Here is a 26822-nt window from a genome sequence, read left to right on the forward strand (position 1 = left end):
TTACAATTATATATATAGAGAGAGAGATTGTAAAACATTATGCACACAGAAAAATCGCCTTCTTCTGTTCGGATTGGACACTGTTAACATTTGTACCAGTCTTCACAGGAGAAAGTTGTTTTGTTTTGTTTATTTTTTTTTTCTGATAATGAATAACAGTGAATAACAGTCAGCATCGCAACAATGAATCTCATTGGAAAACATCATGGAATGCTTTAATATTATTTCAGATTGTTTGGAGACCTTTTCTTTCCTTCAACACTGTAGTGTTGTATACGTTTTTATATAAGAGACTACGTAGTGTCAACATAGTGATGTTCAAGGGAAGAGTTGCTGTGTCAGAAGCCAGCGCTGGTAACGTACAGAGATATATATTTATGTAAATATACAAGCTCAGAAGGTGACAGAGCTCTCGGGGAATGCCACAGGCAAGATACCAGGAGTCAGCCCAGGCAGTTTGAGATTCCAGCGCAGAGAGAGAGAGAGAGAGAGAGAGAAAATATTTGTGTTACTCTTGCAAAATGAGAGAGAGAGGATGTTGGCTGGCCCGGCGATAAAGCCTATAAACACACACATGTCCATTACCGCATGGATGGCTTGAGGGCCGCACGAAAACCGTGCTGATGTTATCGTTTGAGATACAAATAAAACACACACACACACACACACACACACACACACACATACAAGGCACTGAGTAATTACATCCATGTCACGCACTGTGACTTTGAAACCAGCGTGCGATGCTTTGAGACCCCTCCAGAATAAAAGCTCCTGGTGATCGCTAGATAAATAAGTAACATGAAGTTGAAGATATGGAATAATAAAACATCGAGCCATATAAAACACAGAGACGTGATATGCATAACATGGAAAATTTGAAGTGGAATTGATGATATGGTTCAACTTTGACCTAAATTAAAAAATACCCCCCCCCCCCCATTTTTTTTTTTTAACCTGATCATTAATTTCTGGCATTTCATGATCTTTCTATTCATTTGTGAGTCTGCCAAGTAAACTCTATCGAATAAACACTTTTTAAACACAGTTTTTCCATAGTTTTTGTTATAATGAAAGGAGTGATGTAAATGTTTGACTGCTCCTTACCTAACAAGACACTGGAAAGTTCACATTTAGTGTTGTACATTTAACTGAGCATAACCTTTAACGGTTTTGACCGACGCTTCAATTTCTAAGTTTATGTAGCACACAACAGTACAGTACTCGTACAGTTGGTATTAATTGACATGTCTTGGACCTAAAGTTACTGTAGTTTTGTTGACCTCTGCTGGCCCCTATAGGACATTAGGGTATCTAGCTTTTTACGTTTTGCCTCTGATCCTGATTCCAGCACTCAGCAATGAGCTCCAGCCCAACAGGTGGCGATGTGTCCGTCGCAGCTTTTTCGGGAGGCCCAACGAAGTAAGCACTGTTTCGGCTGACAGTAAACTTTACATGTGTGTTTGCATTACAGCAAGGTTTTGTCAAACTGGTGCACGATTTTGATGGGGGGTTTCGGCATTTCAACTTTGCATGTGACATTTAAACAGATTCGGTTGGTTGTCTTGTGTGTAAGCTGCAAATTTTAGGAGCCCCTACCCCTGAAGTCTGCCAGCTAAAACACGCTATTTCACACGTGAATTCCCTCCTTGAGATGAGCATCCTCTCAGTGTAACGTTTTCTATACAGTCTAATTTATTTTTTATGTTAAGTTTAATGACTAAACGTGTTCGTTATGTCGGCTGAGGACAGCAGCAGTGAAGATGAAAATACTGAGCGACTTAAAGAAGCAATCTGGAGCTTCGGAGCAACGCATAACAACGGTACTCACCATGCAAACGGCGGAGGTAACTTGTTTAACTTATTTAGTCAGTGAAAATAGTAACAACTTGGGTTTTACGCGTTCAACCAACAAATCCTCAATGATAAAGTTTTGCTGTCCTGTTCTAGCAGCTTTGTTATAGTTCGTTAGTTTATACCGGGACATCTGGGAGATGTTAGATTGGGTTGTTCATGACAGATTCTTTAATGATTCCGTAATTTGTTTTCGCGTCTCAAAGTAGTTATGATAATGGAACAACTGAAATTTCTTTCAGACGTAAGGGGAGAGAACAATGACAGACCGAGTCGCCGGTAAGTTAATATGATCTAGCACTAATCTCTGAAATGACTGTTGTGTGTCTGAAAGCTGACGGCGTAATTTTGTTCCTGTTCGTTGTCCATGAATGGCCCCCACAGAGCGGTTGCGTCCGAACACGAACATGATGGAAATGAGCTACGGACGACGCCGGAATTCCGTGCTCATGTAGCCAAAAAGCTAGGAGCCATGCTAGATGGGTGAGTGTCAGTCTGAAACGACACTGAAATTGAGTTTGAAAACGTTTTAATTCTATGTATATACATGTATTGTTAGGTTATCGTGCAGTTATTCACTCTGCCTTTGTGCTCTGTCATTTGGGAACTGCATCATGTGACTAGCTGTATCGCAGTAGTATCTACAGAAACTCCAGACTCTAACGCAGGACCGTGTCAAAGCAGAAATGATGAAGAGGATGATGAAGGTGAGTATTCTGGCAGACAAAAGTTCCATCCAGAATCTACTATATCTTGTCAAGTATTATAAAGAGTGGCTTAACCATTGCCAACAGTTAAAAAAAAAAAGGTTTCAGTTGGTGGGTTGTCTTGTCATTTCTGGTTTTCCGCTTTTTACTGTCAAACCCAGTGTTTTGGTTTTTGGAAATGAAGGCTTTGCTCAGATGTTCGCATTTATATCTCCCGGTGAAGGTTTCCAGCTCTTCTCCACGTCTATCCCCGGGAAATGGACGAAGGAGCCTACTCCTCCACCTAAACGCCCGCGCGCTCCCAGCTCTAGGTGACTGCCCTCCTCTTTGCCCAGGATGTGATGGAAAGATTTAAAATCCCCGGTATTGCAAAATATGCTTTAGGTCCAATCATCTAAGTAATCTCTCTCTCTTTCTCTCTCTCTCTCTCTCTCTCTCTCTCTCTCTCTCTCCCTCTCCCTCTATCTCTCTGTCTCTCTCCCTCCCTCTCCCTCTCACCCACTCTCTCTCTGTCTTTCTCTCTTTCTCTCTCTTTTTCTCTCTCTCTCTCTCTATCCCTCTCTCTCTCTCTCTCTCTCTCTCCCTCTTTCTCTCTCTCTCTCCCTCTCCCTCTCACTCACTCTCTCTCTGTCTTTCTCTCTTTCTCTCTCTCTCTCTCTCTTTCTCGCGCTCTCTCTATCCTTCTCTCTCTCTCTCCCTCTCCCTCTCACTCACTCTCTCTCTGTCTTTCTCTCTTTCTCTCTCTCTCTCTCTCTTTCTCGCGCTCTCTCTATCCCTCTCCCTCTCTCTCTCTCTCTCTCTCTCTCTCTCAGTGACAGTGACAGTGAAATGGAGATGAGGTTGCGAGAGGCAGCCGTATCCATCTCAGACCTCCTCCCTCCGGCCTCGGGGCCCGCGGACGCGAAAAGAACAGAGGATAAGAAGAAGGAAGAGACGGAGGAGGTGGAGGAGAGCCGCTGCAGCCCTGCACCAAAGAAGAAGAAAAAGAAGAAACGAAAAGCCCCCCAGGAGGTGACAGAAGGAGACGAGGAGTCAGAACAACCCGCCGCGCCTCCTCAACCAGAAAGAACCGATGAGCCGCAGAGAAAGAAGACGAAGAAAAAGAAGAAGAAAAAGTCGGATGAGAGTCTAAAAGAGGGAGAACAGTGATTGTTCATCTGCGTTCAAACAAAACGGATCGTTGATACTCAGTATAAACACCTCCCGTTGTTCAAGAATGTTTCAGTGAATATCTCAGTGGAAGTTTTATAATTTACTGATGTCAATGTTTGATATTTATATTTTTAAAAAAAAAAACAAAAAAACAGTTATTCCTCTGTTTGTCGGAATGACTCACGTTCTGTCGTGTACTGAAAACAATTGGAAGCTGTGGTCTTTTCTAATCTTTTTTTTATAGAGATGTTCAGTGTCTTTATTGTGGCATTTGCATTGTAATACAATATAATTCTGCTAAGGTGACTCTAAACATACCTGTTTGACCTGCCTTTCACTCATTACTCTTTTTGTTGTGTAGACACGTCCTACGAAAGATTCAGTTCATTAATAATAACTTTCATTTTCTGCCCAACGTCCTTTGGTATAGGAATCAGAATCCGTGTATTTCTACATCTGTTACACAAGCAAAAATATGACAAGTGTAAATGGCTCCCCTAAGACTATGGGAGAAATGCAGTGAACTTTATGATGGAATACAGCTCACGTATTAGTCCACAGATCAGTCATAGTTTCAACCCAAAAGCAAAACAAAAGACGACTTTCAGACACCCCCCTAAACAAGAGCATTACCACACAGTAAAACAGAACTGATTTTATTGTTTCGATTTCACAGTGCACACTTGATCTTATCTCCTTATCCACAGTTTTGAGGCAGTTTGTTAGACCAGGTGTCCGAAAGTAGAGTTTAAAAAAAAAAAAAAAGAAAGAAAGAAAGAAAAAAGGTTGAGAAAATGGCACGGCACTTACGGCGCACATTCATGTTCTCTCCTGCCATGTTAATGACCTTGTATCGTGTCATATTTTGAGACGCACCGCGTGTTGCTATGGAAATAGCCACGGCTGTAGAAAAGGTTAAACAGCTGTTCTTTTGTATGGGTCCGATGTCCGTTAAATGCGGCTTGATCTGGGTCGGAATCCAGGGGGCATCCCCGTTCACCCTGTAACATGAGCTTCTGGAAATTTCTCACAAGGCAGTGAGTCATGAGTCAGTGTGAGACTTTGGATTCAATCCCTGCAGCTTCTTGAAGATTTTTTTAGGCAGCATCTGGCAATGAGGCAGTCCTGCATTTTTTTTTTTTTTTTTTGCACGTTTCAAAATTAACAAATTTCTGGTTTGTCAAGAGTTCGCGGTGAAAGATTTCCTTTTTTTGGGGGGGGTCGTCGGAAATTTTGGTCTTTGACGACTTTTCAAACCGCAGTTCCCTCTTGATCACTTCACTGCTACAATTTTATAGTATTTTCTTTACAGTCTTAAACCCCCCCTCCCATTTCATGCGTGGTTCCTCCCTATGCATTTGCTACTGAGTGGTAGAGACCAACTGTGCTGGGACGTAGGGGTCGATGTCCCCTGGTGAGGAGGAAAGTAGGTGTGAGGGCGGGTGGGATTCGCTGGACTGAGAGGTTGGGTAGAGTTCCAGACTGCCTGAAGATTCTAAACGGAGGAATGAAGAAGAAAAAGAGGAGTGGAGGAGAATGTACAGAAAAAGGGTCCGTTCTGATCCAATCAAAATAGTGACTCTGCCAAAACTCTGACCTCTGAGGCAAGGCAAAGTCACATGCTAATCGATCGCTCTTTACTTTTATTACTGCCCACACATTGTGCCGTACAACGTTAATGTAAAGTATATATGTTGTATATACAGTATATACTTGTATATATATATTTTTGTGTGTGTGCGTATCTCTCTCTCTCTCTCTCTCTCTCTCTCTCTATATATATATATATATTCAAGAGTATTGAATATAAAGCAAAGTCATGAGGTACTTTAAGTCTTTAAATGCTGTGTAATTACTGAAATACTGTGTGATCCAGCGGTAGATTGTGACTCTGGGCCAGGGAGCGGAACAGTACCTGGTACAGGAGAACTGGGCTGTAAGTGGAGGGGGTCTTCCTGGATGGGCGTGTCTGTGTGATCCTCGGGGTCTGCCGTCAGAATCTGACAGAAAAGAAGAGTTTGGATCCACTCCTCAGACGGGGTATTGAACACCCACTCTGGGGTTGGAAGAGTAGTTTTGTTCTGTTTTGTTTTGTTGTGTCTCTAATGCATGTCTGTATGGGCGTGGTCGTGTCGGTTACCTGTCGGACGGTGGTGAGGCTGGTGAGAGTGCCGATGCTGTTGCTGTCGGTGATGACCATGGCCTGGGACAGGAGACTGGAGGAAGGGTACGACGTCAGATCTTTACTGTACACTGACGGGGGGAAGAGAGTTTCAGTTCAGGCCCCTGTGTGCATCCATTTCATCATCAAAACCGTTCGTCTGGTGTCTCTACTAGTTATAACTCTATGCGCGTAGAGCACTTCTGAGATAGAGGGAGTTCCTCTGGCACTTACTGTGGCAGGGAAGCTGAGCCATGGTCGCCATGAACGAGCTCGGCCCAATGTGGCTGGGGAACTGCTGCGCAATTGGCTGGGGGGGTGACGTGTGGAGCTGCTGCTGGAAGGAGATTGGCTGAAGGGTGGTAAACCCGCCCCCTACGTTGTTTATGACGGGAACGGTCTGGGGTTGAGTGGATGTCAGGCCTGAGGACAAGAGCAGAACCAGTTCATATAAAAACAGCGGCCTTTAAGAGCGCCATGAGGATTTTTGTGTTTAGCTATTACAAAGGAAGAGATGGTTATAGTGTATTCATACTGACCAACACAGAGTAGTCTCTCGAGTTTATATGTAGAGGAACAGGGTCAGGTCACTGACTGTTTTTTGTTGTGTGATTTGGGACCGGTGACGTACCAAACTGTCAGTCGATGGATTTTAACCATGTCTATGACTCAGCACAAGTATCGTCGGCGTCTGTCAGCCTCTTTCATTTCGCTGCTTCCGGTTACACAACATTTTTTTCCCCCGTTTATTATAGTTTCCTTTATTATATAGTTTATGGGCCCTTATTCTCAGAACTGTAACAGGATTCATAGCTGCTATCTACCATTTGTCCAGAGTCACAATGAATCTTCAGTCTTGCCCACTCTTCTACTGACTTGGACACACACACACACACACACACATATACCAGATTCCCTAGATACTGCCTGACTACTTCAGAGACTGTGTGTGCATGTGATAGTGCTACTGACATAGCAAGAAAAAATAGACTAATGATGTAACCACTCAGTGTGTAAGACTTTAGTGTGTGCGTGTGTGTCTGTCTGCGTGTGTGCATGCATTTGTGTGTGTGTGTGTGTGTGTGATACCTATGAGAAGAGAAGAGTCTCCTAGGCTCATGACACTGGGGAGGGAAGCCATAATGAGGCCCTGAGTGGGGGCTGACGGTGATGAGACCCCGTGCAGAGAGGTCAGAGTACTGACCGGTGGGAGAGAACCACCCCCTGACGCCTGCGAGAGAGAGACAGAGAAGGAATGTCTTCAGTTTCTTAAAACGATCATATGTTGAACGCTAGTTTGCTGAAATATCGGTATTGTTCTTCTCTGCTGTCCTCTACTCAATGTGAACGTCTCGTAAGTCGCTGTGGATAACAGCTTCTGCCAAACGAACTGTCTTCAGTTTTTTGTCTCATTCATTTGTTTTGTTTTCTTTTTCCCCGTTCGTTCACATTTGATCTCTTTCATTTGGTTTTCATTTTGTGTGTGGTTTATCAGGCTTTCGTCATCTCTTGAGCGCGACTCGCTGTAACACAGCTGGTACGCCGCGCCGTATAAATGTGATTATTGTCGCGACGTTAGTATCTCACTGGTTTGTGGTGATGGGGGTCCAGTAGGGTGTGACTTGGCTCGAGCTGTTCGGGGCTGGCCACCAAACGCCCCCCCGCCGTGTTCCTGTCTCCGCTGCCGCTCCTCACAGACCCCAGGCCCTCACAGCCTGCCCCCTGCTGGCCAAACTTCAGTCCTGACACAGAGGCGGAACACACGCAGATGAGGAAGAGCAGAACGAATACTGTGGAAAAACACTTTGACAGACTCTTCATTGCTAAGACCCATCCTTTCAATATCGTTGTTATTTACCAGTTCACGAGAAAAAATCTAACATCTGCGTAAAATCAATCACTTCTTTCAGACTTTGAATGAATATAATGTTTCGATGTTTCTTTTTATTTATTTTTTTTTTTTTTTGAAAACCTCGAGCTCGTTGGCAACAGGCCGGGCTTCTAAGCGTGGCCTTCCATGTATACTCCTCTTTCCAGGTAGGGTAAAGTTCACTTTTGTTATGATTTTATTATTTTATATTTCTTCTCTACTTTAAGCACTGCGGCACGACAAGCAGATGAGAGAGTAGAAATATGGGGAGGAAGAAGAAGAAGAAGAGAAGGAGAGACTGCAGAAATAAGCGCCGTAAAAGCGCAGAAAGAAATATGAGCCTAAATATGAAAAAAGAAAAAGGATAAAACATGGCATATTTATGCATGAATGGAACAGTGAGGTTTCAGGTGAGGGTGTTCTCCGTCCTCGTACATTAGCATATACATTCCTCTGATAACAAAAAACAGCTTTATTATTATTCCTGTGTGAGCACGCAGTGTCGTAATGTAACGTGATGTCACAGGAAATCCGTGACTCGGGGGGGGGGGGGGGGTACCTTGATTAGGACTGGATGAAAGCGTCTGGCCTGTTGACGCTGATGACTGGGTATTGTAAGGTGTGTCCATGGCTAGTTTGTGGCGGAAAGCCTCCTCCTTACGCCTGTTGGCAAACCAGTTATACACCCGCACCTCCGTCACCAGATTGGAGCCCAGACCAGCCAGCTGGGATGGGGACACGCCCCTTTGCAGACACTCCGCTCTGAGATATAGACAGATCAATCATTTTTTTACTCCTCAGTGTCTTAGGGCCCTGGTTGTGCATTAAACCATTACTAAGGAAACCTGCTCTCCTTGGCTGTAAGGTCTGGGTTTGTTGGGTTTGGCTGTCTGCGATGGTGACTCAAACAGTAACATTCAAATCTGCTGTATTATGAATTTTAGGGCCTGGTTCTTCAAGTCCGTGTGAACGAAAAAATGAGATGTGAAAGATGAAGTGTCGCAATGAACAAAAAAATGCTCTAACCACAAAAAAACCTCTCGCAGTTTCATCTGGAGGGTTTTTTTTTTTCTGTACTTGACCCTTTTTCTGTTATCAACATTTTCAGCTTTTTCCTTTAATTCTCCTTCTTTTCCTCACAACCGTTCTCACCTGTTACACTCCTCCACCAGGCCCTCTCTCTCCTCCTTGCTCGGGTTCTTCTGGCGTTCATATGCCTGGTAGAGGATCTGCTGGGAGGCGGGGCCCCATTTAAAGCGGTTTCTCCGCCCCTTTCTGCCATCTTCTCCTAGCTCCTCCCCTGCCACCATGCCACGACTCGCATTTGTAAACTCTGCAGGGATTGGTCAGTTTGGAAAGAGAAATTTACATATTCGACCAAGAAGTCAGTTAAATCTTCTTGGTTGGTGGGTATTACTTTGCATCCGTGTCTGAGATCCAATAAACTGTGTTGAATAGCTTTTGTAATTGTAAGGAGGTAGAATTCATATAGATAAACAAAATTTAATTAGAACACAAATTACTTGAAGTGCAAATATTGAAGTGCTTCTGCGATATTTTCTTGCAATTTGCTCTGCAAATTTTGGCTGCTTTAGGATTGTGGAGAAAGAAGTAAAATAGAGGGTCTTTTTTTTTTTTTTTCCAGGTTAAATTTCGCATTAGAGGAATACCCACGCTGGCTAATCTCTCCCTGTTTCTTGACAAACCAGCTGTAGAGAGCGGCGCGTTTCTGGTTCTTCATGGGCGTGCCCTTGTTGAGATGCTGCGAGAGATGTGATTGGTTTAGGCCGGTGGACTCTACCACCTCTCTCTGAGGCAAATTGTGCTGCTGCATGTAGCTTTTTATCAGCTTAGCCACGTGCCAGGGATCCTCCCTAACACACAAAACACACACACAAAATAGATCATATTAACACCTGAGAGAATTAGAATATTAAAATATTGTGGTTGATAACGTGGTAAATTTTGCACACTGAGGATGTTGATTGCTGTCAATAACTGTGGTACGACAACTATTGCAACCTGGACAGAAATGTTGCCAGTAAGAATTTGGTCACGGGCACATTCTCAGTGCTTCTCAAGAGCACATTGTCACTTTGGCTGTCCTCAGTAATATTTTGCACTAGTAGATTTAAGGGTTTTAGCACTTTAAGGGTTAGAGAGAGAGAGAGAGAGAGAGAGAGAGGGTGTAGTGGTGTTGACAAAGCAAGATAAGCACAAGCAACCAGGGGACAAAGTTCAACATTACTGGTCACAAATTATACCTGTAACTGCTCTACAAACACTCTCCCACTCTCTTTCTCTCTCTCTCTCTTTCACACACACACACACACACAAATACACACCTACCACTCTGATATCAAAAACAGAGTCGGCCAAATACGACATCAACAGAAACAGACATAAATGATGTAACCCCTATTTATTTTCCTAAAAAAAAAAAAATAAATAAATAAAACAGAATAGATGTCCTTTGACTTATGTCTTCATATGGTAGTTCACCAGTGTTCTGTCCGGTTCATTCATTACTAAGTGGCCTCTCTGTCGGTAGCTGTGGCAACCATGCTATCTTTACTGTATCTCGAACCAGGTGTATACACACACACACAGAGAGACACACGTTTACACACACACACAGTCTCACTCTGTTAATTTTAACTAGTAGATGTCGTTCATTTATTAAAGAGATAGAAATGGTCAGAGAATAATGAATAGGGTGGGTAATTAGTAACTAGAATAGGTGGAACCTCTCTCCTTTATATGCACCCCAACCACTGAGGAGAAGACCAGAGAGAAAAAAGAAAGAGAGAGAGAGAGTCACAGAGAGAATGAGAGAGAGAGAGAGAGAGAACGCTGCCCGAGAAGGTTGTTGAGAGAGAAGACAAAACTGAACTGGGTACAGACGTAAGGGACAAGCAGGTGAATAGCATATTCTGTGGTCATTTGTTAACGCTAAACAGGATCAACCGAAACAACAGAAAAGCTTGTGAAAGAAAGAAAGAAAGAAAGAAAGAAAGAAAGAAAGAAAGAAAGAAAGAAAGAAAGAAAGAAAGAAAGAAAGAAAGAAAGAAAGAAAGAAAGAAAGGAAGAGAGAAAGAAAGAAAGAGGGGACCAGCATAAATGTTTTGAAATGTCTCATTTTTGATGTTGGTGTTATTTTGAGGGACGTAAGGCCTTAAAAAAGAATGAATTGTTCAAAAGTAAATAGTAACATAACAGATGGAGAGAAAAGGTAACAAATGGAAAGGTGTGTGTGTTTACATGTGTGTGTGTGTGTGTGTGTGTGTGTGTGTGTGTGTGTGTGTGTAGCAGGTTGTGTGGCGTGTGCAGGTGGTCGGGGAGACGTCGCGGACGTGAAACTCACTGTAGCAGTTGTTCCACTTCAGCTCTCTGCCTGGCCACCTCCTCCGGAGGGAGTCTCTCCAGCTCCCGGAATATGGGGGGTGGAAAATCCATCTCTCCTTCTTCCGAGCTCTCTCCGTCCCCTTTGTCGACCCTCTCCGCCCCGGCCCCGGCCCCGGCCCGTTCCCGCTCCAGTTCTTCCATGGCCTGGATCAGGACTTCCCGTGAGAGACCCGAACTCAGCAGGGACCAGACAAGCTGTTCCTGCAGAGCCGTGAGGCGACCGCTCCGCACGCCCGTTCTCTTCTCCTCTCCCTCCATCCCCCTTTTTTTCTCTTTTTCTCTTCCCTAAATCCCTGCGGCTCTGCAAGGGACGTATTCGCTTACGTTTTTGCGCCGCTCAGCCAAGAGAGAGAGACACACACACACACACTCACATTAAACACTCAAACAGACACAGCAGACATTCTGTGCCTGTATCACTGAGGTGATAAACACACAATTACACATGCACGCACACACACATACACACACACCCGTGCACACACACACACACACACACACACACACGCACTCGCTCACTCTCCCACACATTCAACTGAACCGTGCGCCGCTGGTTTACTGTACAGAGCTTGTGTCTCACGGAGCGACTTGACTCAGTACCCCTGGAAAAAAGCTTTAGGAGCAGAGGCAGCCTGGTTTCATTTTCCCCTCTCACCTTCTCTCTCTCTCTCTCTCTCTCTTTCTCTCTCTCTTTCTCTCTCTCTCTTTCTCTCTCTCTCTCTCTCTCTTTCTGTCCAGTGTCCGTGAGTTTCGCTCTTAATCCACTGCCTCAGTCCAGACACCTGCTGTGGTTTAGCTGCGAACGATTTGGTGATTTTTTTTTTCTTTTTTTTTTTTTTGTTGTTGCGCCGTTCTTCCCCTCCACCCCTCCTCTCTCTCTCTCTCTCTCTCTCTCTCTCTCTCTCTCTCTCACTGTCTTTCTCTAGTCTAGCCTTGCTGTCTTTCAGTAAACTTTGGCCTCATCTACCTCTATCCTCTTGCGAGGCCAAAGTTCAAAGTCTAAAAAAGAACCATTCCACGGAAGTAAATAAACTCCAGATACACTCACAACTCCAAACTCACAACACTGTCTGATTCGGTTACTGGACGCGGCACATAAATCGCTTCAGTGTGTTACTCCTGAAAAAGTACACGAGTTCATTTTTTTCCCCAGTATGTCTTCTTTGATCAGGTAATACATTTTTAAATGTATTTTTTTGATCCAAGTCCAGTTTTGGTGGGGAAAAAAAAACAATGACTCTAGACATAGAAAAAAAATATTGTATCATCCTGTGATGATACAGGAAAGCAGTAGTACATTACTGACCATTACTGACCTCAAAGTTTTCAGAAATATTGATTACGTGGGTAAAGTAAAATACTGGGGAAACAGGCTAAAGTCTTGTACTTTGGTATTTAGTCTGGGTTTCCACCCCTGCCTGATGAACACACACACACACACACACACACACACACACACACACACACACACACACACACGCAGAGTTATCTTTATGTGACTTTACAAGGTGATATTAGTTTATTAACATACATGCTTATCACGTTCATTATAGTGAATTGTTTACAGTGTCCTGCTTGTCTGATCCATAATCTGTATCCTTGGTGACAGATAGTCCCAAGGTCATTCTCCAATTTATCATATTTTCTATTGATATGTGTGTGTGCCCCAAGATCTGTTTACCAGGAACATATGTCATCACTGTAAGGCCATTGGTTGTTTTTCTCTGTGTGACTCTGGGAATTGTATTCCTCTTTTCTGCTTTTATTGTTTGTGCTCCTACATGAGTATAAACTGTCCTGTGTGTGATGACAAAGCATCTCACACACACACACACGCGCGTACACACACACGTACACACATCACAGACTCACATTAATACAGTCAAACACACACGCACACAATCACAAACTCACATTAATACAGTCAAACAAAAACACACACACACACAATCAGAAACTCATATTAATACAGTCAAACACAAACACACACACACAATCACAAACTCACATTAATACAGTCAAACACAAACACACACACACACACACTCACAAACTCACATTAACACAGTCAAACACAAACACACACACACACACTCACAAACTCACATTCACACAGTCAAACACGAACACACACACAGAATCACAAACTCACATTCATACAGTCAAACACAAACACACACACACAAACACCCACACACACTCACATTTGTAAGAGCTGTGTGACCTGGTTCTGTTCTAGTATTTACACTCCTAGGAGGACTGCGTGGGGTTAGAGCAATTTCAATTAAAGTCCATTCAGGAGGTTTGACAGCCCGTGTACACACAACCGAGTAAACCAGGACAGGTGAATGCACAGTGAATACAATATTAACACAAAACACACTATAGGACCAGGTTATGTGTACTGTGGTGTCCATATATATGTGTGTGTGTGTGTGTGTGTGTCTAAACAAAGCCTGGATGAACATTGCTAATTCTGTCAAAGTACCATCTGTTGGCTACATCTTGTTGTTTTTACTTTTTTTTTTTTTTATTTACCTTTTCAGGGACGACATCGATGCTAAGGTATTCAATAATGTATATATGTAATATATGTATAAACATATGTAAATTCTATATTCCAATGAATAAGCTGTTATTTTAAAAGTAATATAAAACTTTAGGATGTTTAATTTTAGAAACTAAACCTAAAAGATGAAGGGTGGATTTTTTTTTTCCCCCCTGTATGTATAAAAGAAATAAAACGAAAGAAAAGAAGAAAGAATGAACATCAATAAATTTATTTATCACACATTGTCAGATACCCATGTGAGCAACAAAAAAAAGTCAAGCCAAAACAGTTTAACAAAGAAAAAAGTGGCAATAATATAAACTATATCATAATACACTATTTACATTTTTACAAAAAAAAAAAAAAAAAAAAAAACAAAACAAAGAAGCCATCTTGTTTATCAAATGACGCCCACATAATTAAATAAATTCAATTTACATGCTGAAGTGCAATAAACCCCATAAGAATTGGGCATTTGAAGCCATAGTAAATGTTATGCGACAGATCAACTGATGGGACTGTGGCGCTGAACAATAGAGATCATTAGCATACAGGTATATGGCCGCTTAATGGCTACACATTCACACCAGGTATTAGTGGACTGAATGGAGGAACTCCGGACTCTGTAAGGAGGGACAACTGTGGAGACAGTTTTGAGGGGGGATTGTGTGTGTGTGTGTGTGTGTGTGCGTGCTTCAGTGTGGATATACTCTACACACACACACACACACACACATACTTGCATAGCTTTCTACCAGTCTGTGAATGTTTGTTTCTCTAACCTAGATGGCAGAGCAATGAGAACTGTCTGTTTGTGCATCTGTTTGACCATTGTTATCTGCGTAGCAGAGCAGTAAAGTCGAGAGGCGTGTGTGTGTGTGTGTGTGTGTGTGTGTGTGTGTGTGTGTGTGTGTGTGTGTATGTGTGTGTGTGTGTGTGTGTGTGTGTGTGTGTATCTAGTCGTTTGTTGACCGTCGCGTTGACGGGAACAGAGCGGTGGAATCATCTGTAGGACAGGGCGATGAAAGGGGTGTGCAGTAACTGCACCCCGTGACTCTGACAGTGAACCGCCGTGGCGTCCGCCCCGCTGCAGTGAAGGGCCAGTCCCAGCTCCACGGCCGACCTCAGGGGCCCCAAAACCTCCCCCGGCTCAGCGGGGGTGGTCTCCTGCAGAGCGCGGACCCATTCCCGAGGCTCTGGGGCCCCCGGCCTGCTCAGACCCCCCGCCCGACGCATGTCTATCAGACTGGGACGCCCCCGGGCGCCTCCCGTCGCCTGCTGCAGAGCTCGGAACAGAAAGAGAAGATCCACCCTCATCTCCAGCTCTGTGTCCTTTACCCCGACGCTATATCTGCAAAGAAAGAGGAAGATTTAAGAAATATACATTTAAAAGGATGGTTGAATCTCAGGGCATGTTATAAAAAACATGTCGTTAAATAAATGCTGTATAAGAAACTGCTATCCAGTGAGTGACTAGTGGGTCATTTTTTTTTTTTACGGGTAATTTTCAAAAGAGACCAGTTTGACTGGGAGAAAAAGACTCAAATGTGTGTGTGTGTGTAGTGTGTAGTCCAGTGTGTGTAGTCCAGGGTGTGTGTAGTCCAGCGCTGTAAACAGTTTTATTTTAGTGTCCCTCTTATGTAGTAACTACCCTCGTAATGAAGCTTGAATAAGTATCCAAAATAAACACAACGTGGTTGACAACTACAGTTAACGTTGTATGATGTGTGACGTCAGTTAGTGTGAATGAAATGAATTCGTTAGTCATTAGGCACAGAGAACTGCACGGTCGCTTTTCTAGTTCGCTGACGCTTACCTTGTTGGGAGTTTGCGTTTCTCCAGAAAGGGCACCAGGGGCTGAATGTTGAGCTGCTGAGGATTTGAGATGTGAAGATGAATCTCCGCCCTCACCACGGTCACTGACAGAACATCCTCGCTCAGCAAAAAATCTATATGTGAACCTGGGTGGGATAAAATGAGAGAAAATACTTTTCCAGTTAAATTTCAGGTACAGTCTAAAGAACATGATTCTCACCAAAAAAAAGTAAATAAATATAACCAAAGTAAATAATTGAACACGAGCAAAACACTATCACGGCAGCATCAGTAAATTAGTGAAACTTCTACTTGTATTGTGACTTAACGAACAGCTTGTTCTTGTTAAAACAAAGCCTATTAGCTGAATATAAAAATAAATAAATAAACAAACAAACAAATAAAAGTGTATCTCGATCACTGCATCAAGATATTCCATCGACATTCCTAACTTGTAATCATATTAATAAAAAAAATTCGAACAAAATAATTTACCACCACTTAATCTGCCTTGTATTCCTTTGACATTTTCACAGCGGTTTCCCGTCTGACAGCAGCGGTAAACCCGTCTAACGAATCGAAACAGAGGTTGTTCTGGGAAAACGGCGCGCCGCGGTCCATCTGACATCGGTAACACTTTGAGCCGATAAATTAGCCCACGGTCTTTAGATGGTACATTTGACTCCAGCCACGGCGAAGAAAGAAGAGCGCAGTGATGGCTGTTCGTACTCGGGTTTTCTCTGCGAAATCTCCTCTGTTGATTAGTCCTTTCAGTTGTATCCTCGCCAGATAATATTGTCAGTTTGCCAACTCGTCCATGCAACGAACCACACTGTACTCCAATGAGAATGGTCGTGACAGCGATGAACACCCGAAGCAACAAGTTCTGAACAGCAGCCATTGCAATAATCCAATGAAAGCCGCTACTACAACTCCACAAGTAAACGCGTCTTAACTTTGGTAGCTCCACTTAGAAGATGACTGCTCTACTGTGGCTGGCGAAGTTATGGGCCTAGCTCTGTTTTTTTTTCTTTACTGAAAGGGTCGCGCTATCGCAGAGGAATTTGAATACTGGCTCCCTTCTGTCCTCCTCCCCCAGTGTTTTGTTGGGGGCCCTTAGTCACCCATTCTCACCCCCATCGACCGTTTAAAAAATCTTTGCATAATAAGACCCCCTGTGTACGTGGACTCCAGTCTATTCTCATTCGCGCTCTTAATGACTCTTAATTACACTGTACCTAGACTATTGCCAGCAAACTCATTTGCAAGAGAAACGACACCCACTACTCTAGGGAGAATACAACTTTCTTTCTTTTTTTCTCCAGCAGGTTACATGAACCACTGTACCTCTACTGTGAAACTAGAGATGGGAGCCAAGCCACTTCGAATTCATTTTATTCTTTCGGCATATCACACGGTCGATAAGTCAAAATATCGACCGAAAGCGTCAGATAACACAGCCATTAGATCAGATAATCGGTTTACAGGAATAGTACTTTGTTACAAATGTTTAAAAGGTATCTAATGTTGCGACATATTTTATAGGAACGAGTGTAGTGGTTTTATTTAGGTGCACTGACATTTCAGTCACTTGACGGTTATTGCCAAATTAAAATGGAACTTACAGCTCCCAGATTCAAATGTACTCAAGCGCTAAAAAAGTAATTTATGCGCACAGATGAATAATAAGAGTCAAAGTCGAGCCATTTGATTTACAGCAGGGTTTTCATTTATTGTAACACTGAAAAGTACGTGGCACATTCGAGGGTTTAGCTGTGTGGCTACAAGATTCAAGCTTATTGGTACAGGAACTTCGCATATGACCTCTGTTCGTCCAATAGGAGCTCTCCCATCTATAATTATCATAAACTAAATCCGTGACAACGTTCCAAAAAACATAATACAATACAGTACGTAACCATCACACTATGATACAGTGTACAGCTAATCTGAATCTCTCGTTCTCCAAACGAATATTTCTGTCTTATATTCTCAATGTCTCTTCCAAAGAATATGCACTGTAAAACTGGAGAGAAATGCCGGGTTTGGCACGCTACAAACTAACGACCAGAGATGGTCCAAGAGAAAGAAAGAAGGAAAGACAAGAAAAGAAGAGAGAAGAAAAAAAGAAGAGAGTGAATCATTGAGAACATATCCTTCCTGAGCGCTCTGAGTGTGACGATACATTTTTTTATGTTAAGATGAGAGTTGGGAGCTGAGGGGTCATGGTCAGGTCACCAGGAGCGGTCAGAGGAGGTTGACTCCGTGTTTGAGGAGCCGGTGACGGGCTTTGCTGGGAAGGGAGAAGGCGCTGTCCTGATGGTTGGGAACGCCGGAGTTCCGAGCCACCGTGCCGTGCTGAAGGAAGTAAGTTTCCTGAGCTGCACTTCGTGTGCCGTAGACAGCAGAACCCGCATTCCTGTATCACACACACACACACACACATACAAAATACAACAAATGCATGCGTTACCAGAAAGCACACACATATACATTAATGCACATTTATCATATCACTAACAAAAACAACAACAACATGTAGTCCATAAACTCCATACACACACATGCAGATATGAACAAAACAGGGTTTATCACGTATGCAACCAAGTAACAGCCAACCTCCATCCCTCCTCCTCCTCATTGTCTCACATTACACACACTGACCTGGTAATCACCTCCTGCAGGGAGTCAGTGTGAGAGAAATGGGAGTGAATCAGTGCAGTGGCTTTTACAAAAGGTTTGTCCTGGGGTCCAGCAGAGCGTCCACACACGTTAGCTACAAAACCAAAAACACAGGTTTTAATACTGCATTAAAAAAACGAGTAATAGACAGACACACACGAGGCTGTCTGTGTGATTTATGTAAGACTCTCACTCGTGAGGGTGTTCTGAATGCAGTCGTAATGGGCGAAGGTGTACGGCCCCTGTATACCAGGGGCCCCTGGAGAGCTGGTCCTCAAATGGGCTTCCAGACCATTAAGGGAGGCCAAACTGCTGTGGCACTACAAGAGAAATATTACATCACATTACATCACATCACATCACATCACATCACATTATATTACATTATATTACATCACATCACATCACATTATATTACATCACATCACATCACATTTATTTAGCTGATGCTTCTTCCCAAAGCGACTTACAAGTGGGGAAACAATTCAAGCTCCAGTATAGTGAGAGACCTATGAGTGAGCACTACAAGTACTACATCTATTCAACAGGGGCAAAGTGCAAGCAATAAGTGTAAGAGTTTTCTTTCAAGACAAAGAGCAGGAGATTAGGGAGAGAAGAACACAGTAGGTGCGAGTTATACAATACAATAGAAATAGAAATACAGTACAAACAACACTGCAAAGTTCTTCAGTTTTTCACAATTGGCTGGGGTTTTTTTTTCCTGCCAAAAATAAACATAGGATCTATCTCGCCAAGCCTAGTGACTTTATGTGACGGACATAGGATGGACAACACACTAAAGCAGAACTGTTACAAACATTTGTGCAGTGAATATATGATACTGGTATATGGCTATGGCTTTAAAGCAATGGAGACAAGCTGACATCATTACTAATTAGGCTGATACACTTTTTAACAGTGTAACAGAAGGCCACACTAAGTTAAGACAATGTTTTCCTCTGGGGAGGTGTGTCATCTACAAAACCCCAGCTGTACTAGTTTGGCCGACAACAGCCAGCTTTGTAAGCAAAAACAATTGGTCATGTGGCCATGAGTGCGTAGCAGTTATTGTTCAGGGGCTCAAGTAATAGAGTAAGAAATAGAAGAAATAGAAAATAGAGTAAAACAAATAGCACCCTCTAGTGGCCGGTTTTCTGTGTGCGTCAGAGAACGCGTGCTGTAGTCTAAGATAAACTGAGGTGACTGTCAAGTGAGGAGGGGACTTATGAGGCTAAAGGCGATTGGATCGGCCACATTAGGAAGCCAAAATGGCAAAGAAATATGAGTTTTGCTGGGCTACCTTGAGTTTGGCTAGAATTCAATATCCTTACATCCACTCCCACACATGCATGCATACACTCTCTCTCTCTCTCTCTCTCTCTCTCTCTCTCTCACTCTCTTTCTCTCTTCACTGCTTTATTCTTGGACTCTCACGCATGCACCCGCACATTCACTCTCACTCTCTCTCTCAATCTCACTCACTCACTCTCTCTCTCTCTCTCCTCTCACCACTTCTTCCTTGGCGTTGTGGTCAGTGTTAAACTGAGGCTCCACCAGCAGGGCGAGCACTAGCCCCCTCACTCTTTGCTGGTACAGCATCATTGGCTCCAGGGCCGGTTCTGAGGGCACCTCACCATTCCGGGCAGCTTTTTTACCCTGGGCTTTACCAGCAAACTCCTTCACGTCTTCTTCCCTCTCTCTCTCTTCCCCCTCTCGTGGTCTGTCCTCCTTATTACTCTCATGATCCTCTTTGTCAACCTCCTTGCCTAAGCTGTCGTGAAACTGGTCGCTGTGGCAACTCCCAATGGACTGGTTGTCAGGGCTTTGTCGCTTTGAATGGTTCCCATTGGTTTGAATGCTGTTTCCATTTTGACCGACGCTCTCTTCTTCATTTGAACTTTCACTTTTGTTCTTTAATCCTGACTGGTCACACCCCAAATCTTGCCTCTTGTCTGAATCTCGAATTTCCCTCTGTTTACGGCTAGGGCTGGATTCGCTATCGTGTCTGGTCACGTTGCCCGCCTCCACTTCACACGAGAGGCTCCCATTGGATAAGCTGTGGTCAGGTGACTCATAGCAACTTTCGGATTGGCACGTCAGGTTAATGCGAGGGGTTGATGCGACATGTGGATAGCAGGGGCTGAAAGAGGACTCGTCGGAAATGGAGGACCGAGGGGTGGAGGGCATGGTCTGACAGGATGTGAGAGGAGGGCAGTGGGTGGAGTCGAGTGAGTCAGCCTCAGTGGATGGGGTGTCAGATAAAGTGCGCGAGAGGCGGGACTTCCTCGGTTGACTGACAGGCTGTGGAGTGCAGTGAGTCCTATGAGAGAGAAAATGAAAGACAAAGACAGACAAACAGACAGACAGACAGATAGACAGATAGATAGATAGATAGATAGATAGATAGATAGATAGATAGATAGAGGGATGGAGGGACAAACCGAGAGAAAAAAAGTGTATAAGTAACATTATTGACACAAACAGCATTTATTTTGAAAAGCAGCTTTGTAACACACCAGCGAATTTTCAACTGTCAAATTAGGAAAGCGGTGCTTGCTGTACATCACCTGCAGGCCTTGTCCACCGGAGGGCAGCGCAGCATCTTCAGCTCAAAGGGGCTGAGAAACACGGGAGTGATCACCGTGCTGTGAGACGGTGACCGCCCTGAGCCATGCCCATTGGCCTGAGGCTTGTGATCCTACAAACAGATGCACAGTCACCGGATGAGCTTCTTAAGCGACACGAAAGGTGACTGACGCGACGCTATCAACGCCAGAGACGGAGCGTTTGAAATACGGACAGACACACGAAGGTCGGACCAGTTTGTGCGGTCGTGCTCTTACCTGGCTAAACGTTTCTGTCTCGTGCACCATCACCTTCATTGTCAGCTCAGGAGGCATCTGTGTGCTGACCACCCTACACAGAATAAAGCAAATAAAGCATTTGCTATGTCACCGTTCTGATCGACAGTAACCCAAGCTTATTGAAATGTTCCGCCATCCTTTTGGAGAACCGGTCAGTGGTAAATAGTTCTAAAAAATTACGGAGGCTAGGCGCTTTTCTGGTGACCTCATCTGTTAGAATTCTCCAGCAGACACTAATTTCATGCCTCCGCTGATGTGATCAACTAGAAAAGGGTACATGGTGTAGAAAAAGGGGTATGTAGCGTCGGTTGGCTCACCTGCCCCTGTAAAGAATGCACCCGGCTAACACCAGGGGGCAGCGTTGGCATGCCTGGAGAATGAGGGCAGCCTTCAGCAACAGCAGAGGATCAATCTGAGCAAGAGAGAAAGAAAGAGAAACAGAGAGACAGAGAGAAAGAGAGTGAGAGAGAGAGAGAGGGAGGGAGGGAGAGAGAGAGAAAGAGAGAGAGCGAGAGAGAGAAGGGTTAATAAACAATGCCATTAGATACTGTCCAATGGTACAGTCCATTCATTGTGAAGACTCTACTCTAGGTCTAGGTATATTCTATTTGCTGTGGTACTTACGTGGGTAGAATCGATGGTTCTCAGGCAGCTGAAGATGTGGTGGAGCTCGGTGGAGCCAGACTGCAGGTGAGACAGATACCTGGCCCACCGCTCAGACAGCTCCTCCTGACTGTGCAGCTGGTAGAAAGATGACCGTGTTAACGTGATTTAAAACAAAACAAAAGTCTCACTTTTCCTGTATCTTTAGGTCCATCAGACTAAGTGAGAGTGAGATACTGAAAGCTAAACCTAAACAAAACAAAACAAATAAAGAAACAACAAAAACCGCATTTAATCCATTTGGACGTAAATATTTTAGACTATGTTTTTACACAGAAGTATTCTGAGGAGTAGCGCAGGGTGTTTACATGGTCCGTGGAGAAGATGATGACATACCTGGTAGCTCTGGCGGACTGGACCGTTGTAGAAACAAAAGAGATCAATCAGTTGATCCAGGAATTCACACACACTCACATCCGGAATGTCTACAGAACAGCTGAGAGCCTGAGAGAGAGAGAGAGATGAATGGACATTTACATCTCGTCTAACTATAGAGGATTCCCGGTCGCCTGCGGTACATTTGCCGCTGCTGTCTGCGTGAAAGCATCCTTTTCACATACAAACAGAGTTGATCACTCACCCACAAGTAGTGGTCTCTCATGTGCACAGCGTACTTGCTCTTACGCAAGCGGAGAAGGCGGACGGGAGAGGACGAGAGTTCAGACACGCATCGACTCACACCTGCCAACTGCCCGCATAACAGCTCCTGCTCACCCAGTGGGGTCTAAGGACGGAGAAGATCCAGAGTTTACGGTAACAGACATCGGTCCTAACTTCTCCTAATCCTCCATGTTCAGTTCAATCACTAACGGACATTAGTTAGTGCTGAATCCCCCCGTGATATATCTTATCATATCTTTTTACATATGAACCGAAAACTATCGCACGCCAAGCGAAGAAACATCATGCAATGTGACTTTACCTCTTCGGGGTAAAAGTAGCATATTCCAGCTCTGGTGGGGTCACCTTCCTCTCTGACTTTTGACGAATCATATAAGAAGAAATGAATACATCTAAAATAGAAAAAAAAGTAAGTGTTATAGCTCTGAGCAAGTACTGAGCAATTCAAAACGTTAAACAAAATGTATACTCATGTACAACTCCATGGACTTACATAAAGTTTTAAAAAGCCGTTTTACGATGTACATTACCAATTAAAAGCGAATAACTGCGTGTGGTAACTACACGATTCATACAGTAGGACTGAATGGACTGAGCTCAACTTCCGGATTCATACGTAGGACAGACTGAAAAATAATATACAACACTCACCGTCTTGACTCCGATGCCGTTTCGGCCATTGGGTATTGGTAGCTACCAGACACGATCACTATTAAATCTTGCTTTCCTCAGATGATCTGTGTCTAGTTTCCTCCATCTCTGTCGTCCAGTTAGAGTTGAAACGAAAAGAGCATAGCTACGTGTGGTCTAGATGAAACGCATGTTCAACACGTCAAGGTCCTGTTCATTCAAGAGATCATGGGATACAGACTTAGAATTTACACTAAAAAAAAACCTCATGGGGGCTGCAGCACTTTGCGGCAAGATTTGCGGCAAGACCTGTTGCTACTGGTCTTTCGGTTAGATCCGCAGTCTGAGGTTTTTCAAGCAACGACTGTACGACCGTTGATTATTATTCAGTTGTGTGCTATAATCAGATTCGTTTAGCTTCGTTTCGCTTGGACCTCTCAAAAGTGGAGCTGCAAATGTATGTCCATAGATTACTGAAAGCTGAGTTACAACATGAGCATAAAAGTTGAAGAGTCGAAAGATCGATTGCCTCACACGTCGTAGTAAAATGTGAGTTGTCAGGTTTCCTTACTCTGTAAAACTTAGACTGGACCCGAACCTAATCCCAGAGAAATGCGCTTGACTCACCGATGACCTGAGATGTCAATTTGCAGGGATCCCTTTGGCGTTTCGGAGTACGGAAGTTTGATTCAGAACAACTGTTCAGGATTCACAACTACATGAAGTCTCTACAGCGATACACTTTCTATTAAAAGCAAATCGGGTTATAAAACTTTAAGCGCTTATTTGACGTATTCTTTCGGCTGTCCAGTCAAGTGATTTTTTAAAAAGGAATGTGGGTCACAAGAAAACAATCATGTGAGGACTTTTACCAAGTAGGGAACGCATACAGGGACAAAATTGTGAAATTTTCTCGTTCCGTTTTCCACCGTCAGGAGCACTATAGAGAACATTACTGGATTCTGTCTCCTCTAGTGTTTCAGCTCTTTACATGTGGCACGAAAAATAAACATAAACTCAGTCATGGCAAAATATGTTTCAAAACACACGCCTTACGGGTGCTCAGAGGCAACACATCGGGCTAAATACGTTACATTTAAATTGTGTGGTTTCAAGCTGACCAGTTTTATTTCGAGACTTGTAGCCACCAAGTAGTACACAACATTTAACAAAAGACTCAAAAAACAAACTTAGTTTAAGTATCATCTTTATTTGTTTTTTTTTTTTGTTAAGTTAAGCAGACAATGTGTTAAAATGGTCCAAGGTTCATGTAACTGCTTCCACAAGTTGTCTCCACAAAGAGGTTGGAGAGCATTGAGGTAAAACTGAATTTTAAGTAAACTGAGAAAAGGGAGTGTGGTCCAACGTCTGGGCGACAGAGGTCCAGGGAGGTGGCGAGGGATGAAGGAGCCCCTCTGGTCCCTGTGAAGGGGAGCGACTGGACGGAAAGTTCCAGCCCCGTTACTCATCGTGCCCCTCGTAGCCATCGGGAAGAGCGTTCACGTGGGGGTTGTGGAACAGAGTTCTGTTCCCGTCACCCCAAGGAAAGCGCTGGAAAGAGAAACGGAGAAAGGGAGAGGGAAAGAGAGAGAGAGAGAGTTTTAGACGTGGTCAGGTTTGTGAGAGAATATTAGGGTTCGCCCTGTGCTTCCTCCATATCCATCACAAGCAGACGCTGGGCAAATCACTATCATATACTATGTCTGTACACAAATGTATATTTAGACTTGGCAAAAATCCAGTTGTTCAGTATGCCGATGTTATACCATGTCAGGTGACGTTATCATAAGTCACAAGCTACGCACACTGGTCTGAGGGTCATCTGACACTTCATTAAACCCCATTTAAAAAAAACAAAAAAGAAAACACAAACCTTACTGATGGACTCAAATTGGTGTGGCTAAAACTAAAAAATTAAAATGACTTAAACTTATGATTGTGTAAACTTCTGTATCTCGTAATTAAATCTGAGACTGCGATATTAATTTGATACCTTATGCACAACGTGGTGTTACAATGACACACACACACACACATATATATACATACACTGTACATTACAATGACACATATGTATATGTATATTCATTTCAACTGCCAACAACAAAGGTCCTCCTCCACCGCCTCTTACAACTCCTCAATGTGTGTGTGTCTTTGTTAATCACAAACTATCAATTTGTTATCATCAATGAAAAGTTGAATATTCAATAGCTTGACTATATTTAAACTTTGCCTTTATGTTTGAATATCGACAAGACATCACTGTGCCAAGAGCTCCCAAACACTGCTTCAGTGGATAGCGTTCATAACTTTAGTATTCAACTAACTGCGTAACACCGAGACATTTATACTTCTGTCGAGCGTGCAGCAAATAAAAGCATCTCCACGTGGACAGGGACTGCAAGCTGTAACGGCTCAGTGACCGGGCTAACGTATCTGGGTTGTATCTGACCTTGCTGCGGATGCGCAGGTGACTGTAGGGGACGAACTCCGGATTCTCGTGGTTATGGTGCTGCATCTTCAGGTACATGTTCAACATACACACGGCAACTCCGGGCAGCGCAACCACAAAAGTCAGGATCTTCCAGGTCTTTGCTGAAAGATTAGGGAAGACAATTCACTTGTCAACTCCGAGAACAGCTCATTAAAGACATATCACAATAATCGATCATAATCTCAAATAATCGAGAACCAACTTTTTAATACAACCAAGGGAACAGTAATCCGTTCACTAAAACCTGAACTCTGAGCGTGACAGTAAACAGCGAAGCTTAACAGTCACAGCGTAAACAGCTAATCCTATCATATAGTGTCACAATACATTCATTAAATGTCGTGTGTTACGGTCATTCCATAAATACACCTTCTTTAATTTCTTGCGCTTAGTTGTGTTGACTTGTACTGACAGATGACCTGACCGACAATGATAATTCGCTGGTCTAAGCCTCTAAAAACGAGCATTCGGCAGCAATACAGGAAATCAGAGTTAGTAGCGACAGACTGATAGCTTACACCCATGAGATTCATCAGAATCATACTTCGAGCTAGTTATGGACTATCAATGAAATATAGCCATCGCTTTACACAACGCTGTTCTCATGATATATTTATCCAGTAGTCTACAACAATGAGCAAAATAAGCGTGCTAGTTGAGGACAGCTAAGACTTAGCTGATTAGCTAGCAAGGTCACTACGTGCGCAGGTCGTGTTCAGTTATACTTTGATATTATCAATCACCAGATGTGAATTAGGTGGTGTTGCTGGACTTACCAGCCTGCTCTCCGTGGGCTGCAGCGGAGAGCTGACGGGTCTGCGTTAATGAAGCAGACCTCAAGAGAGCTTGAGAGAGGCGTCCGAGCGCGGCCATTTTCTAAGTGTTCTGACCGATTCTTCACGGAGGGAAGTAATGTGTCCGACGTTTAAGAAAAGAAGGGCGGATTAGCTCTTTTCTGACATCTAGCGGTAGGGAGGATGCTTGTTCCAGGGCAGCAGTTGATCGCAGTTTGAGCACTCGATTAGGACCAGTGACCTGGCTTCACCTTTTTGTAACACATCTTACCACTAATTCGTTGCTTGTGTAGGTATTAACAGAATGTTGATGTTTGGCACGAATTAGAAATAAATTCACAGTTTTTCTGTAATTACTAAGTGAATGTAGCAGATATTTTTATCAGCGATTAAACAATATTTATGCTAAATTGTAAAACCATTTAAATTGAAAAAGTAAGTACGTGGAATACGCCCAATTAAAGAAAGAAACATTCTGAAGCAAATTTAAATAGGATTGCTAACTTGGTCATGCGCTTTTTGACACATTATCTTCATCTTTTCAGACTGAAAGACAGCT

General features: G+C 43.4%; 5 protein-coding genes across 5 annotated transcripts; 1 reads left to right on the forward strand and 4 right to left on the reverse strand.

Annotated features, from left to right (window-relative positions):
- The first annotated feature begins 1735 nt into the window (after positions 1–1735).
- On the forward strand, positions 1736–3710 carry c1h12orf43 (chromosome 1 C12orf43 homolog). The gene is made up of 6 exons (XM_030766092.1): positions 1736–1847; positions 2097–2133; positions 2239–2337; positions 2479–2561; positions 2785–2872; positions 3374–3710. The coding sequence occupies exons 1-6, from the start codon at positions 1736–1738 to the stop codon at positions 3708–3710; spliced, it is 756 nt and encodes a 251-aa protein (XP_030621952.1).
- Positions 3711–4353: 643 nt separating this feature from the next.
- Positions 4354–11603, reverse strand: hnf1a (HNF1 homeobox a). The gene is made up of 10 exons (XM_030770526.1): positions 11109–11603; positions 9419–9618; positions 8897–9077; positions 8304–8506; positions 7462–7616; positions 6964–7105; positions 6109–6297; positions 5854–5966; positions 5629–5713; positions 4354–5208 (listed from the first exon to the last, which is right to left on the reverse strand). Exons 1-10 carry the CDS (start codon positions 11405–11407, stop codon positions 5075–5077), a joined length of 1701 nt encoding a protein of 566 aa, XP_030626386.1. The 5' UTR covers positions 11408–11603; the 3' UTR covers positions 4354–5074.
- A 3099-nt stretch (positions 11604–14702) lies between these two features.
- LOC115806401 (uncharacterized) lies at positions 14703–16416 on the reverse strand. The gene is made up of 3 exons (XM_030767087.1): positions 16014–16416; positions 15517–15661; positions 14703–15051 (listed from the first exon to the last, which is right to left on the reverse strand). The coding sequence occupies exons 1-3, from the start codon at positions 16414–16416 to the stop codon at positions 14703–14705; spliced, it is 897 nt and encodes a 298-aa protein (XP_030622947.1).
- Positions 16417–17409: 993 nt separating this feature from the next.
- On the reverse strand, positions 17410–23745 carry hps4 (HPS4 biogenesis of lysosomal organelles complex 3 subunit 2). Its single transcript, XM_030781103.1, has 13 exons — positions 23603–23745; positions 22997–23185; positions 22647–22737; positions 22305–22448; positions 22061–22168; positions 21686–21802; positions 21379–21473; positions 21041–21113; positions 20765–20895; positions 19707–20517; positions 18391–18517; positions 18180–18291; positions 17410–17934 (listed from the first exon to the last, which is right to left on the reverse strand). The coding sequence occupies exons 2-13, from the start codon at positions 23023–23025 to the stop codon at positions 17763–17765; spliced, it is 2010 nt and encodes a 669-aa protein (XP_030636963.1). The 5' UTR covers positions 23026–23185; positions 23603–23745; the 3' UTR covers positions 17410–17762.
- A 426-nt stretch (positions 23746–24171) lies between these two features.
- cox6a1 (cytochrome c oxidase subunit 6A1) lies at positions 24172–26342 on the reverse strand. Its single transcript, XM_030778060.1, has 3 exons — positions 26246–26342; positions 25428–25570; positions 24172–24526 (listed from the first exon to the last, which is right to left on the reverse strand). The coding sequence occupies exons 1-3, from the start codon at positions 26340–26342 to the stop codon at positions 24437–24439; spliced, it is 330 nt and encodes a 109-aa protein (XP_030633920.1). The 3' UTR covers positions 24172–24436.
- Positions 26343–26822: the final 480 nt, after the last annotated feature.

The sequence above is a fragment of the Chanos chanos genome, chromosome 1 (assembly GCF_902362185.1).
Source record: "Chanos chanos chromosome 1, fChaCha1.1, whole genome shotgun sequence".
Classification (NCBI taxonomy): Eukaryota; Metazoa; Chordata; class Actinopteri; order Gonorynchiformes; family Chanidae; genus Chanos; species Chanos chanos.

Coding starts and splice junctions, on each gene's coding strand:
- hnf1a (XM_030770526.1), bottom strand. CDS start 11,407: ATGGAGGGAGAGGAGAAGAGAACGGGCGTGCGGAGCGGTCGCCTCACG. Junction 8,507..8,896: donor CTGGTGGAGGAGTGTAACAG/GTGAGAACGGTT, acceptor TCTATATCTCAG/AGCGGAGTGTCTGCAAAGGG. Junction 5,714..5,853: donor GCCTCACCACCGTCCGACAG/GTAACCGACACG, acceptor CTTTTCTGTCAG/ATTCTGACGGCAGACCCCGA.
- c1h12orf43 (XM_030766092.1), top strand. CDS start 1,736: ATGTCGGCTGAGGACAGCAGCAGTGAAGATGAAAATACTGAGCGACTT. Junction 2,134..2,238: donor AATGACAGACCGAGTCGCCG/GTAAGTTAATAT, acceptor TGGCCCCCACAG/AGCGGTTGCGTCCGAACACG. Junction 2,873..3,373: donor CCGCGCGCTCCCAGCTCTAG/GTGACTGCCCTC, acceptor TCTCTCTCTCAG/TGACAGTGACAGTGAAATGG.
- hps4 (XM_030781103.1), bottom strand. CDS start 23,025: ATGGCCGAAACGGCATCGGAGTCAAGACG. Junction 21,803..22,060: donor CAGTCCGCCAGAGCTACCAG/GTATGTCATCAT, acceptor TCTTTCTACCAG/CTGCACAGTCAGGAGGAGCT. Junction 21,114..21,378: donor TGCATTCTTTACAGGGGCAG/GTGAGCCAACCG, acceptor TATTCTGTGTAG/GGTGGTCAGCACACAGATGC.
- cox6a1 (XM_030778060.1), bottom strand. CDS start 26,342: ATGGCCGCGCTCGGACGCCTCTCTCAAGCTCTCTTGAGGTCTGCTTCA. Junction 25,571..26,245: donor AGCCCACGGAGAGCAGGCTG/GTAAGTCCAGCA, acceptor CTAATCTTTCAG/CAAAGACCTGGAAGATCCTG. Junction 24,527..25,427: donor ACCTGCGCATCCGCAGCAAG/GTCAGATACAAC, acceptor TTCTCTTTCCAG/CGCTTTCCTTGGGGTGACGG.
- LOC115806401 (XM_030767087.1), bottom strand. CDS start 16,416: ATGGCTGCTGTTCAGAACTTGTTGCTTCGGGTGTTCATCGCTGTCACG. Junction 15,662..16,013: donor AATACAAGGCAGATTAAGTG/GTGGTAAATTAT, acceptor TATCCCACCCAG/GTTCACATATAGATTTTTTG. Junction 15,052..15,516: donor AAACGCAAACTCCCAACAAG/GTAAGCGTCAGC, acceptor CTTTCTTTGCAG/ATATAGCGTCGGGGTAAAGG.